General features: G+C 37.8%; 1 protein-coding gene across 2 annotated transcripts in view; it reads right to left on the bottom strand.

Annotated features, from left to right (window-relative positions):
- The window catches only part of PCCA (propionyl-CoA carboxylase subunit alpha), a 272,824-nt gene that overhangs the window by 97,751 nt on the left and 159,291 nt on the right, over window positions 1–15,782 (bottom strand). For both annotated transcript variants that reach the window (XM_059839289.1, XM_059839290.1), the window contains one exon: window positions 8,299–8,401. In XM_059839289.1, coding sequence (XP_059695272.1) covers window positions 8,299–8,401 — 103 coding nt within the window. The remainder of the gene's footprint in view (window positions 1–8,298; window positions 8,402–15,782) is intronic.

Below are 15,782 nucleotides of genomic sequence, written 5' to 3'. Positions count from 1 at the left end.
ATTAATGCAGCACTGCCCAAAGTAGGTTAGTCAGCACAGGCTCCTTTGTGCAGCACTAAACTTCGCCATGTAAACATATTCTAAATGGGGAACAGAGCACACTGTCTCTTGGGTGACATTATACTGTCTAAAAATAACAAATAGGACTGCTATCCATCGATGGGCCCAAACATTTGTACTCTAATCTTCATTTTCATCTCCCCACAAACCAGATTCCATGGTCTTATTAGAATATCCTGCTTGCATTCAAATCTTTGTTACAACAAGCTTAATAGCCAGCTGTACAGCTGTCCCACTAGTCTTGTATAGCAAGATCTATTCCACAGATCTCCGACTGCCACCAATAGCCAACATGGATATGGAATGAACTCTCATGAACAAAGCTATGTTTTCTTAATAATAACAGTTGTATAAACATAAGGTCTTCTCAGTTAAAGGGAAACCAACATCAAAAAGCAGTAAAACACGGAACCCTAAACCCTTCTTTCTTTGAAGAAACACGTTTGAAGCGAGGTGTTTCTAGTTATGAGCGAATGAAATGAGAATTGAGCTGCAACAAACGGACATCCAGTCTGTATGAAAGACTAATTAGATCCATCTGAGAAGCTGTGTCTAAAACTGCTTCACATATTTCAAAGGAAAGCTCTTCTAGTCTATCTTTTGAGAAGACTACATCAAAACATTTAGTCACAGCTGACGCACATCTATCCACGACAGGAGCACTATTTTTCATAAGCCATAAAAGCTACATTTAAGTAATTTTAATAGTCTGGCTTACTTAAAAATTAAAGAAGGGAAAAAAGCAGCAAAGAAATTTAGAGCTAAGAACGGAACTCAAAACAGCAATGACTTTGTACCTCCTTACGCCAAAGTATCAAGAGATCCCCAAAAAAAGAGTCTTATACTGAATATGAAATGTGCTAAAATTTGCTTAGAGAATGGAATTAAAGCTGAAGCAGCATCCAGGAGCTGCAGAGTTAACTATGGCTTTTGTGGTAATAAGCCAGTCTCTTAACACTATATTAGCATTCTTTTAAATGCAACTATTGCTTCTGCTGAACCAGCAGGAGGAGCTCACAACATTTTTTAATCTATTCATTCTACAAAATTTGGGAAGAGGGATTGGGATGTTGGAGGCGTTTCTGGGCACAGGAAGGAGTTGGTTGGATATTTTCTTTGCAGTTTTGTTGGATGAGAAATCAGTGTAAAGAAAAGCATCCAAGTAACATTCATGTAAGCACTGCTTTTAGAAATTAGAAAATCATTACATGAATATTGTGCTGCAGGATGTCAAGTGCACATGGCACAAAAATAAACTGAAGCAACACCCACGCCTCAAGGTGTTTTCAGTCTTACACCAGAAGTCTACAGGAAGACTGAAGGGTGACAGAACACATTAAATGCTGTATGCCAGAAACATGACTTTCTGAAGAAGGAAAATGGTATGTTATTGCTCTGTATTGTTACAGAGCTTCGATTTATATTTTAGTTTACTGTTCACTGGAATTCCTGGAACCACTGGATCATTACCCATAAAAGAACATCGTGTCTATTTTCATACCACAGGAATTCATGCTATGAAGCCACCTGTGTGGGTAAAACTCTTCATTAGGTAATTTAGAATTAATCATTGTAAAAACCTAATTCCTCCTCTGCCTACTAAGGAATATATTTTAAAGCAGTGAAGTCTGATTCTAACTAACACAAGGAAAATATACATCCAAATTGACCATGCCTGCTTTTAAAACATTTTGCATTTTATCATTTCAGACTTTTTACTGCATTTTCTTTTTAGAAATGCCTTGTAGACTACATACCAGTGCCAGATCATGCTACTGTGAGTTTTTAGCACAACTACAAATCTCCAAAAACTACTATAACTAAGCTATTACACTGCTCTGACACAGAGGGAAGAGCATATTTAAAGCCACACAGTGAATGCATTACTCCAGTAATTTTAATTCCCAACCCTGTAGGTATTTTCTCTATATGCTTATGGAGTACTGTGTGAACAAACTAATCTGAGACATACAAACCCATGCCAAAAATCTCTCTTTACAAAGCAAATATGTACCATCACATACTTACTGCTAAACTGGCATGGTATTTAAAAAACTGTACAATCCAGACACACTCTGCTTCTCCTCTGGCTTAGTACTAAAGCACACCAAAGAACATACAAATTTTATACGAGAATACTCAATATTTACCTCTAGTTCATGTGAAGGATCCCAGCACTTAAACCTTCTGAGACATTCAATGAAGCAGAGTGGAAATGCATACCAGAAACACTTGAGTTCACAACAAGATACTGAGGCCAAGGCCACTTTCATTAAAAAACCACAATGTCAGCAGTCACAGAAATGTGGCAAGTAAAGCAGTTGCCACAGAGTCAAAACTCAGGGATCAATGCTCTCCTCAGATTGAAAGATTCAAGTGCAGAGTGCTTGCCTCCCAGGAGCACCTGTGCCCACCTCCCCAGGATAGCACAGGGCAACCTCTACCCTTACAGTAAATCTGTCACTACAGAAAAAGGAATGCAGGATCTGTAAAGCCAGAGAGTCCCTCAACAAGCAGGAGCACGACTACTACAGCCAGTGCTCTCCAAGCATGGAAATTAGGGGTTTGCTCTCAGCACAGCACTAGATTGTGCATACTGCATTGAAGGGACATTATACACAATACATCATACACAGTCTCTGAACTAAGAGATTAAAAGTAGATATACAACAATACAGGTTTACAAGAATGCAAACCATGTGATAAAAGGCAGGGAAAGTTCTTTGCTTACAGCTGTAAGGATTATCTAACAGATCTTGCCCCACCCACTAGTGCCTTTAAACCTGCACTTCCCTTTCATTCAAACTAATACTGGACATGGGAACAACAATACAGTTTATTTCAAATATATAACATGCAACAATATATACTTAGAACTAGCCTAAGCCAAAAGTCTTCATCTACTGCTTCTAGGGATATATATTAATTTGTATTAGAACTGCCTGCCCCTCTTATTGTTTTAATTCCTACAGATATTTGCTTTTCATGCCTATTAACACAGCACTCATATTTCTTTCATGTGACCAATTAGTTATCATGTGTCTGAAGCATACCAGAAATGTGAAATACTAGTAATAATAATTCTGGCATTTTATTGCATCTCTTAACAAGGTTAAGAATTTTATAGTGATAGATGGGCAGTGTTATTCTTCTACACAGACTACTGGAAAGACAGAACTTAATATGCACTGAATTACTATTCCACTCCATTCACATTAGTGTTTAAGGAATTAAGTGTGAACTAAGCTTGCTTACAGCAACTTTCTGTATCATTGTTCTGATTTTCCATTATACTATTCCTTGTTCCACTTGATGCTTTGCATACTTCTCTTTGATTTTTGGGTGGTATTTTTTTCTCCCCCAAAAGAGAATTTACAACTCAATGAAAATATTTCTGAAGTAGTTTTCAAATAAACTTACCCATCAGTCATGAAATGTACAGTAAATGAATACACAAAAGTTCTCAAAATTAAATGTTTATTATATTTGAATTTGAAGTCAAAGCATAGCCATAATTAGATATACATAAATTCACTAACTAAAGTAAAGCATTCACATAAACTTGCACCTATTCTATATTGATCATATAGGACATATTCAAATAATGATGACAGTAATGCTTTAGATTTTATTTTTATGCTGGCATTTTGTAATATACAATAGCTTTTCTCTTAAAAATGTTAAGAGGTACACAGGCTGATTTAACACCCACACAGGTATCTAATAAATTCTTTACTTCTCAAGAAAAAGATAGGGGGAAAACCACTGGGTTTTTTTCCTAAAAATTATTTAAAACATTTATTTCTGACTGGACTGAACAAGCTTCAAAAATTCTTCAAGAGATTTCATATCAGTACTACATTTATCTCTTCTTAACTTTGGATTTAGGAAGTCATCCAATGTTTTGTGAAAATGGTAGCCTATTCTAGTAACAACCTGAATTAAAGAATTTAGCTTTCTCTATTCCTCTTATTCAGCATTTGACCTATGCAGGTCCCTCTGGAAATATATCGAATTTCCATTTGCCCAAAGTAACTTCTGAACTATGACACCTTATGCTTAAAAAAAATAAAGAATAAACAACTTCAATGATAAGAAGCTACTTTATAACTGAAAACATCTGGAAATTCTTTGACAACTAAACTGAGGAGAAGATGAGGCTAAGCGGTCTGGGAAGGTATGCATTTACTACAGAGATGAAGAACACTAACAGGAAGGACTGTTTTCAAACATGAAAAAGGAGAATAACAACTACTTGCAGAGAAAATATGCAAATCAAAGAATTCTCAAGACTATTTCTTCACTGTAGCAAATAATGAGAAAACGGATAATGGCAAAAATATTTTCAAGAATTAAGTTTATTGCACAGAATACAGTTACAAATTCCTCACTGAACTAAAATTAGGTTGGAAGGAGGGTTAGAACTAAATGACCTTTAAGGTCCCTTCCAACTCAAACCATCCTATGAATAAACAATGCCACCACCACATGGAATTAGACCATCTTTGGTGGCTGACATCTGGTTTTGAAGGGCCATATTCATACACTGCAGGGAAACCACCCAGCTAACCAAGTTTCCTCAATATATGTGGGTTCCCATTTGACTTTGTCTATCCCACCCTTCAATACTCTGCAGAACAGCCGAGTTTTATAAAGGAAGAACAGACTCCAACCTTCAACAGCAAATCTCAATCAATGAAATCATAAAATAAACACATTTGATACCCAGACTAGCAATTAAAAATGGCAAGAAGGGAAAGACTCCTGTTTGTAATTCAAGTAAACAAAAGATTCCAGAGTCTGGTGGTGGGATGCTGCTGGGTTGCTTGTTGCTGTTTTGCATTGCTTGTTACTGTCTCATGTAAAGGAAGGTATTCTTCCTTCAAATTCTATTTTAGCAGCAATCTTGATTGCAAGATCTTTAATTCAATTGACAAGAGAAAAAATTTTAAGCATAAGAAGAACACTAATCAAAGCTAAGAATCTGACCATCTGTCCTCTGAAAAACTAAGTGGTATACATGACAAGCAGTTAGTTTAAAGATTCTTCTAGCAATTAATATATAGAACAAAGAAAAAAAGAATAAATGACATTTACATCAATTTAGTTGGCAAGTTCTTTGTACACAAACAAGCAGGTCCCACCAAAGCTGCAAAATTTTATTTCTCAAGTCAGGTCATTGGAATCTTTTAATTGCAAAAGCATTTGCTATGTTGATAGGGTATCACCAGAAACAACTGTCTGGTACTGAAAATTCTAGTAAAATAATTTTATATAAACATTAGTATATATGTTGCTGACTTCAGAATAAAAACCAAGTTACTTCTATTTTAAAAGAAAAATATCAAATTAGGATTCACAGAAGTTTTCAACCTCTACTGGAATCATAAAACTTAGTATTTTTTTTTGCAGTGCTTCAGGCAAAGAGCATCGTTCACACTTGTTGACCACCTATCCTTTAAATCCTTCAGTTTTGGGAAGCAAGGCTGCTGAAGTGGCCTAAAGCCAGCCCCCATCAAAGACTGCTGTTACAAACAAAATAGTTAAAAACAGATGGTTTTAAAACTCAAAATTCTGAGAAATAAAGAGCAGCGAAGAGCAGTTAACACTGCCCAATTCATCAGGAATCTCGTGCTAAAGGAAGCCAACGACAGCTGACCCGTAGCCCAAAGAGCTGCGGAGCGACGCGCCCGGAGCAGCGGGCAGGGAGCGCGGCGCGGCCGCGGCTCACAGTGCTCGCAGGGAGCGCACCGCGACCTGCCGCGGCTGGGACAGCAGCACAGCTACAGGGACAAAGAAGAGTCAATGCTGGAAGGGTCCCCGTGGTAAACAGAGTGAATCAGGATGTGAATGCCGCTCTGCAAAGCACGGTTTGCAGCGCGGATAAACTTCTGCAGGGGAATGTGAAGGTGGCCCTCCCACTGCCCTATCTAGCTGCACCATAGCTTCAGCTTTGTCACAAGCCATGAGGGGACATAACCCAGAAAGGCAGGAGCCTCTGTCACACCAACTTAATAGCAAAAAACTAAATGCATAAGTTCAAAAAGTGAGGCTTGTGTTTCTGACAGCAAACAGACTGAATTTTGCCTTTTTTTTTCCTGATGGTATGTTATACCTCCTGATCAGAAACAAGATTTCTCATTCCTAGTCTTGACTCTTCTTTGAAGTTTTAAGGCAGTTGGTTTTCCATTGTAAAGTTTTGAATAACAATTCAGATTTTTAATGGTGCTGTATTTACTATAAACTCTTATTTGCACCACAATCACAGGAGAACACCAGGAAAAAGAAAATTACTGATGAAGAATAAACATGTCCTCTGCTATTTATCCAGTAACAATAAAAATAAGTTTAACTCTAAACAACCCTGCTATTAAAAAAGTTTCCCACTTTTTACATGGCTAAGCTCAGGTGCAATTTTTAATACACTTTTTCATACACAAATTTTAATACACTTTTATATCTTTATAGGTATATGGTTTAAGTGAAACAGACTTCTCCTGAAGTCCACCTGATGTGATTTATTTCACCAAGTATTTTCCAGATACAAGTAAATAAGGAATTACATCTCCCCAAGTATACAGGCACGGTCAGGGTGGAAATAAAATGCAAAAGCAATTGTCACAAATCCCTCTGACCCAGGCTTTTAGGCACACAGCTGGTCCTAACCTGGCACTCCTAATTTTCCCCGTGTGCTTAGGCACCCATTCTCTGACACTGAGAGATGCTCCTGCCTCCCTGCCTAGCAGTAGAAGGTAAAAGCAGTAACTTAGTGCAGGGACACAAGGATATGAAAAGGGACTTTCACATTTGTTGTTGTTTGAATAACAAACCGAATGATCAGAAATCAGACTCCACATATACTTTGTCAAACTGCTTTATACTAGCTGTAATCTCATACTGTTGCAAGACATCACAACTGTTTGCAGCTCCATTGAAAGAGAGAGACAGGTTTGGACTCAAATCTCTCAAAATGTGTGCACATATGCAGATGTATGCTTGTGTAATTGGTTGTGCTAAACAGCTCCCTGGTTTGGAGAAGTCTCACTGTGGGAATTAGATCTCTGAGCACACAGCAGCCAGGGCCTATGCAACACTTGCAGCAACCAGCAGGCTATCCCCACAGCAGCAGGCAGCTCTTGTGCTGCAACAAAAAGGTGAAAAGGCTGAAGGCAATGACTGCTCCTGGGAAGGGCTCTCTCTGTCCCACAAGCCAGTGCCAGCCCGACTCTAAACTGGGCTGAAATCTGACAGAGGTGCTCTGTTGTCTGAATGGGCTTTATCCAAGCTCACAGAATGCCTGTTAGGAATATTATATAGATTTTAAAAACTGCATGCAGACTTGGCCTTTGCTTCTGAAACAATTCAGCAAGTAGGGTGTGTCACTGCCATTCTAAGAAAATCTGCCTTATTAAGCCTCTTTTGAAACCTTTTGCCTAAGAGTCAACAAGTACTATACAAGTCAACTGCCTATTTAAAAAAAAAAAAAAAAAAAAAATCTCATTTTGGTCGTGGAATCACCATTTACAGATATAAAAAGCAGTTCTCCCTATAAATTTATCTTAATACTTCAACCAGCTTGTGTCTTGGCTTTATTCTGCTGAACAGCTGAATTACGAAACCCAGCATTACTGTTCTCCTACTGTCATGGTCTGTCCTTCTGCCTTTCATGCTGACAACATTAAGCAATTACCTTAGAACATTTGTAAAAAACAAAAGTTTATACACATTCATCTGAAGTGAATAAGCACATCCTGAAACACTGGCATTTTACTATGACCACATACAGTACTACCACAGAGTGCTGAATAATGCCATTCCAGGATGATTGCTTATTCAGTTGGCTTGGATCTTTGATTTGTTTTTCTAAACACTAGCTTAAGGTAAGGCAATTTTTGTCAACATTGCATTTGTTTTCTTGCTCTCACATATTTACAATGGAGTATAAGATGCTACTTCCAAACAAGACACTAAACAGAATAATTTAGAAACTAATTTAATAAACTATTATATACAAAATTGTTCCACAGGAATGAGCTCTGAGAAAAATCTCAGCACACTAGCACTATTTAACTGTCAGGGTCTTGTTTGGTAATTAACAGCAATGCCTACTAAAGACAAACCACACATCTATCCTTAGCCAAGAAAAAGATGGAGAATTTTAGCAGGTGTCAAGGAAAATATATATATATATATATATGCTCAATGCTCTGAATTTCTTAGAAAATGAGCAGAACTTACAGAAAATGATGAGCCATCCTTTGAAACTGCAACTGGGTAAATTCCATCTCCTAGATGCACAGAGAGCTCCCAGCTACTTCTCTTTGATTTAGCTATAGGAATTCTAAAAAAGAAACAGAGAGAAGAAAAAATTTTAACAGAGATTTCATGCTTCTCCCAAGTTAACCAGAAGCACTTTCCTCATACGATGGTCCTGAAGGATATAAAATATCATTAATCTATAGACACAGTTGGAGAGCATACTTGAAAAAAAATATATACTAAATACATTTTTCTGTCAAACAGCATATAAGGAGAAAATACACTCTTACTTTCTTTCTAGATTTGCCTTGACACACTGGGTATGCTGATAAAGTTATAGAAGGCCCTTGAATGCAGCCAGCACTTGCTGCAGAATTAGCTCAAACAGGATGAAAAGCAGATGAGAAAGTGGGTTGGCAGGAGAATAGCAACAGTGATAACTGGAGCAGTCTTTTCAAGGGCAAAAATAATCATTATTTCTTTAATCTCATTCTCAGTAAACCTTAATTAAAAGCCAATTACAGACAAAAGATTCAGCCAAACAAGTAATAAAAGTAATTTTATAGCTAATACACATTTTTAAGTACTCATCCACAGAGCCCTTCAAGCATACTGAAAAAATAATGATGTATCATCACAGCCCACATGGAGGATTGTACCGATTCCTGCAGCATTCTGTGGCTGCACCATTTATCAAGTAACACAGGAAACCTGAATCTTTTCAACTTAAAAAAGCACACACCTGGCAGCAAAGGAATGAGAACTGAGCCTCCATTCTTCGAAATTCAGAGTGAAACATGCAATTTTCAGCTATTTTATTTAAATGCATATTCGTTCTCCGTTTCCTCATTCTAACTTCTCGAGTCTCTTCCACTTTGCCATAACAACTGGTGTCCAAAAGTATGCTACAACTTTTCTAATCAGTAGTCACCATATATTACCATATTACCAACTAAAGGCAAGACAGGAAGGCATGATTTAAACTCCATTAAAACAAAACCACATTTTGGTATAGCTTTTCTTCCATATTGACTCTTACATATTTAGATTTTTCTGTAAGAAATTTGTAGGGATAATAATTTTATCACCTTTACATCTCTTTTAAGGATCATTTCTGCTATAACATGAATCTATTGAATATTATAGCCCTTACTACACCTTTTATTGCAGCCTGCAGTCTTAAAACCTGTAAACACATTATGCCACATGGATCCTCCAGAGGATTCAGGTGACCAGTGAACCACATGTCCCCATAGAGAGTGCTCAGGTTTCCTGTGGAATCAACAGGGAGAAGCACCTGTGAGGCCTCTAGAGGCCACAGGAGGAGAAATTATCTGTCCAAGCCAAGGATAATACGCTGACTTACCAAGGATTTCAACAATTATTTTAAGAACTTGAGGTTTTTAGATACCTGGATCTTAAGAAAGCACAAGTTCAAGTACTTAATGAGGTAAGGAACTTCCAAAAATTGTGCCTTGCCATGTGCCTGAAAAGGGGAAATGGAAATGCTAAATATATCAGACACAAATAGATGCATACTAATCCTTAGTTACTTCTGGCTGCAAGCCAAGTAAGGCCCACATCAAATTTCACCAAGCACTTTAGCTCATCTCTATCACTGCCTTAAAAGTTCACAAGACAGATATTGAAAATAAGCTGTTCCTGTGCTAAGGATGCCAAGTGTCACCTTTCACCTTGAATTTAATGACAATTGTCAAAACAATAAATCTGAGGAATTATCTATGGTTTATTAGGAGCAATGTCATTTCTTAGCAACTCATATTGGAATTCCTGTATGTCACCAAACATTTAGACTGGCTAATAGGAAACGTGACAGACACAGAAGTTCCTGAAGAAGAGGAAGAGGAATTTCCTGCACAGGTAGCAGGCAGCAAGCTGAGAGATGTTTTCATTGCACTTCCTGGTATCAGAGCACCAGTAAGGGGGAATACAGACAGCACCTGGTTAAGTTCTCCATGACACTCACTGCAACAACCAACAGGATTTAGTGGTTTATAGCAACTTCATATTTCTCACATTAGAACTAGGACCACATCACAAACTCAGCTTAGTAGATCTGCTTCACTGGTGTCATGAGATTCCTTACAGCCTTGCTGGCACAGCCCTGCTTCATATTGCATTTGACTGGAAGTGACCTCATGAATCTGGCTGCTGGCCATCAAAGGAAAGACAGTCTTGTTCTCCAGCAGGGATTATTTTTGTTCAGTCCTGTCTTGCTGAGCTTTGTCAAGTGTATCTCCAAACAGGATGCCTGCCTCTTGAAAGGCACGACTATCATCACTGCTTTGCCTGGGTTTCAAACAACCACATAATTCCTCTCTCTGCAACACCAATGGCCAGGAGGGCAAGGTCCAGAGCTGCATCAAGTATACAGCAAGTTGTACTTCCCTCCTGGAATTGCCAGATCCCTTTGCACAGGGACGTTTTTCAGCTTTGCTTATCAGCTTTGCCTGTGGTTTTGTAACTATAACTGACACTGGCTAGGACATATACTTACATTAGCTCATGACAATCCTACTTCTTCATTAAACCAAATTCCTTTCAAAGAAATTATTTTGCAGTAGACTCCACTTTGATAGGATTTGCGGGTAGGGAACATTCATATAAATAAGGATTACGATGTCCAAAAGTAAGGATCAAAGTCTAAGTTTGTTAAATATGAAAATGAAGTTGCAGACATCCATGAACTACTTTAGAAATGCAGAAGTTTCTACCAGAGATTTGTTGTGGGGTTTTCTGTTGTTTTGTGGTGTTTGGGGTTTTTTTAATCTGAGACATCCGAGTGCATGGGAAATTATATTTTTTCTTGGCCAAGGTTGCTCCCTTAGCTGAGACGACTTTTAAGTCCTCCCAAAGAAAGCATCTGAACTCTGAATATATTTCACACTAGTTCACAGAAAACTCCCCAAACTTCTGGCTACTCTCAAAATATAGAACTTTTAAAATTCTACATAATGGGCTGAAATCCAGCATATTGTATTCACAGAAAAAAGAATAATCCCACTGAAAAGAAAAAGTGTAATTTTTGCCAACATAAAAAACACAAAGAAAACATAAGGCATTTCCCTTCGACCCCTAGATTCAGAGTCCACACAGTATGTCTTTCCTAGGGGTCAACATGCCCTCCCTTTTTTCTCCCAGTTTTGGCAAAAGACATATCATCCAATAAAATTACTTCACTAGCTTATAAAGATCACTGGCTGCAGGAAGAAACACAAGTTTCACAGCAAGATGAGGGGCCAGGTGGATGAGGAGCGGGGCCATGGAGAACTATGAGCTGCTGATCCTTGCCAGGAGCATTACACACAAAGGGACAGAAAGAGAGCAAAGGCAGCACGACAGCAACAACGGGAGATGGGTGGAGAAGGGGGTTATAAACTCCTTCCACACTAAAATGGGCAGTTCTGAACCTCTCCACTCCAAATTGCCTTCCAAGGGGAAGCATCACTAGCATAGAAACACAGCTGAAGAGTGATGGCCTGGCTTTAAGTCATAAAGGCTTTACTCCAAAGCACCCTTTACAAAAACATGTAAGCAACACAACAAGAAAAACAGCACCATTTGCCTGCTTGGTTATTTATTTTCAAGCTCTACTGCTGCTTGTTCAACTAGAGATGATGTCTGTATAGAAATGTATTATGTCCCTTTTACCCCCAAATGCCATGTGGGAGAGGAAGACACTTGAGAATAACACAGCAACCAAAGCTCCTGGTTTCTTTGCATGTTTCCAGTGAGGAAAGCAGAAAACTGCTAAAAATTTTAGGTCGACACATACTTACTGTGCTCATGGAACACATTAATTTAACTATTATCTATTCTAGTAAAAAACAAGTAATGAAATAAAATAGACACTCACAAAAGCAAATCAAGTAAAAACTCTGCCCTGGCCATTTTGATTATCACCAATCAGATAGAAGGAACTCAATAAAAACTACAATTTTCTGCAATTTGTGGCAAATAAACTTCCCCCTCCCTATTACCACTGATGATGTAAATGAGTTAGGATGTCACCAGCTCCTAAAGGATCAGAAAATTGAGTATAGATTTTTATACTTCCAATTCAAAATATGTCTTCTAACACTGAGGTGGAAAACACTTACAAATTCCTCTTCACTTGATATTTTTGCTGCATAATACTTTATGTAAACAGAGAAATCCCAAACTATCATAACAAATCCTCCCGTTTGAAAGATTACAAGCATTTGAAAACCACATTATATGACACTCCAAAAAGCTGTTTTTCAATTGTGCAATTACCTATTCAGCAGTTAAATAAAAGTGAAATATTGACTTAAAACAATGTTAATGGTCAAAGAATCATTAAGAAATCCTTCATCATAACTTTCACAGCAGGTGGCCTGTAAAATGATCAAGAATAATGTGCTGGATTCTGTAGCCACCAAGGTCAGTTTCTGCATACAAATCTTGCAAAGGGAGAAAAAAAGACCTTCAGAAAGTGGGCCATTCATCTGAACCAAGTTCAGAGAATTTCCAGCACTGTGAAAAGATATGTTATGCAAGCACATAGATGTATTCAGTGGGGGTAGACTGAACCAGCTACATGGAGACTACAAAGGAGCCCTCCCATGGCTCATGAATAAGTCGAGGAAATGATCAGAAAAAAATGCAGAGATGTTTAGACAGATGGCCCACTTAAAATGCCTGGGACAGGGCATAAGCAATTTTAATGAAACTTTAGATCTACCATATAAATTGTTTCTTATTTTCACTGCCCTCCCCCCACCCCTCCAAAAAAAAAAAAAAAAATCAAGAAAGGCAAATAGAAATTCAACAACTCAAACAAGAGCCTATCTATCTTGCTATGGAAAAAAAACCCAACCTAAAAAAATCCACAAACCACCAAAAAAAAAAAAAAAAAAACCCCAAAAAACCAAAAAAGGGAAGTAAATCTCACACTTTTAAGCATTTTTGGTTTAATAAGTTCATATGCAAAGAAATATCCTTCAGAGAACCTTCAACTACCAGATGAATATAAAAGCAGGGAATGGATAGATTAAAAGAATTCTAAACAGAAGTGTACTGCCAAACAAAACACAAATCTAAGCTTTAGTATCTGAGTACTTTCAACACTTTCCAACATAAAAGTTCATCATCACACAAAAAAAGATAAAAGCAGCACTTTCACAGGATTATTTTAAGAACCAAAAATTATGTGCAAGGAACCTAAGAATCTGGGAATATTTTATTCAGCAATTTGAAGTATTTTCTGTACATATTCACACACATTTTCTACATATATTCAGACTGGTCCCTCTATAGGTATCATGCGCCTTTTTACATTAAAATAGGTTTTCCTTCTTCCTGCTTTATATGTGCATACATATACGTGTTCCCCTTTCACTGTGAATATGAAAATATACCCATCATTAGACCAAATTACAGTTCTTCATATGTCATACAAAATAATAACCTCTACTAGCCTGTGTGCCAGCTGATCAGACAAAGGCTGAAAGAATTACTCAACAGTTATATCAAAAAGGTTTTACATTACATTTTCTTACATATCACATTGAGATCAATAACAAATATGCATATTTATAGCCTATACTCTATTTGAATAGTGACCACAGGAAAAAATGAAATTACATGGAAGGTAAACTATAAAATAAAAAAGCAATGCTTTAAAAGGATGCTATGGAGTGCACTGTGCTTTGATTCAGAACAGCATACATCTGGATGTTCCCTTTTCCTTTAGCAGAAGCTTTTCAAACAATTTGCATTGACATAAGAGCCTGCAATCCAGTGACTAACAAAAACCTCCAGTGCCTTCAGCAGTGAAACCCAGATGTGGGCCAAGGAAACACTTATAAATCTAGGGTGAATTTAGGTGCCCAGACCTAAGAGCATGGCTCAATGCCTTTCATCTCCATTTAACTGAGAAATAACCTTGCAAAGAACCTGAGCTCACCCTGGCTAACCCACTTCCCCTGTGGAGGTCTCTAAACCTGCAGTGCTTGGGTCCTGCAAAGAGAGACACCATAATCCCAGTGCTTTACAGCCAGCATCCTCAGCAGCCTGACAGGTGCAAGGAACTGGGGGCTCCTCTGCCAAAGCTGTCTCCACAGTCTTAAAAAGAAATTATCCTCCAAACATGCAGGCAAACAACAATTCTAAGTTTCCTGAAAGATCTTTCATGGCTCTTTTAGCTTTAAATCTATCAAGTAAACGAAGTAGGATTGCTGTAACGGCCTGTCTTGATATAACAAAGTCATGTTTGCAGAGCTTATGTTCAAAGACTCAAAGATCCATGCTATCAGTCTTCCTCAGCTTGTGGGGGTTCACATCCACCTCCCATCTCTCAGGAGAAAGAGCCAGGGGGCAGGTAAGCACTGGGGAATTCACCACTCTACCCTGCTGATCGTAGGAAGGAATGAGAGATTCATGGAGGCTCAGAGAATTCATGGAGACTCAGGTTTGCAGCCTGACAATGCATTCTTTGGGGCAAAAAGTTTTGGCACTTGATCCTAATGCCAGGAATTTCTATGCACTTTGCACTGGTAAACTGCAGGAAACACATTAACCCTGGGAGCTGCCAGTAGAGCGAAGACCTCTCAGTTTCAGAAAAGGGTCAGACTGCCCAGTCCTCCAGCAGGCAACAGCATACCTTGAAAATTTCAAAGAAATAAATGTAAAATATATCTGAAATTGATTTCCTCTCCTATGACATGTTAGGACCTACTTTCGTATTTGGTTTCGTTGGAAAAAGCAAATGTCACAGGCATTAATGCTAGATAGGAGATCTTGCTATTTGTCTCATTGCAAGCATTTTGTGAAATAAGAAGCAAGGAACACTCAAATTAAGTGTTCACAAGTACAGAGAAAAGACATTTATTTTTAGTATAATTTACAAGTCTGTGCTTCTAATCTGTTTTTCCAACCATCTTTTATTTACCAAAGGAGGAGCCACTTGCAAGCAGGTGTTTTTAATCAGATCAGTCAACAATATTAACTTGTGCAAGCTAACAACTGTCATGGAGAGAAAAATCTAAAAATCTGTTTGTCATCAAAAAAAGCTGGGGCTGTTTCTCCTCCAATTAAAGTATTTAATTTCATAACTTTGTTGTTTTCCAAAACATTTTTTTTTAATTTTTATTAAGAGATAATTTTGGGCAGTTGGCAAAACCAATAATAATAATTTACTCTGTAAAAGGAAAACAGTAAACACCTTATCCTGTACAAATTTTCCCTTATTTCCTTAGGCAAAGAAACTTATTGTGCAGATATTTAAGAACAGTCTTACAATAATTATCTCACTTTCTTTTTATGTGCAAAGAGCTTCAGAACAAGCCAAGGTGATGGAGTAGAGAGGACTAAAACTCTTCTGTTAACATTATCCAGTAGCAGTTATGTACTTTCATTTAACATGATGGTATTGGGATGTAGCTGCCTGTTGGGCAGTCTGTTTCCTACACCTCCATTCA

The sequence above is a fragment of the Haemorhous mexicanus genome, chromosome 2 (genome assembly GCF_027477595.1).
Source record: "Haemorhous mexicanus isolate bHaeMex1 chromosome 2, bHaeMex1.pri, whole genome shotgun sequence".
Taxonomy (NCBI): domain Eukaryota; kingdom Metazoa; phylum Chordata; class Aves; order Passeriformes; family Fringillidae; genus Haemorhous; species Haemorhous mexicanus.
Note: the sequence above shows the minus strand (reverse complement) of the source record. Positions and strands in the feature narration are given on the sequence as shown.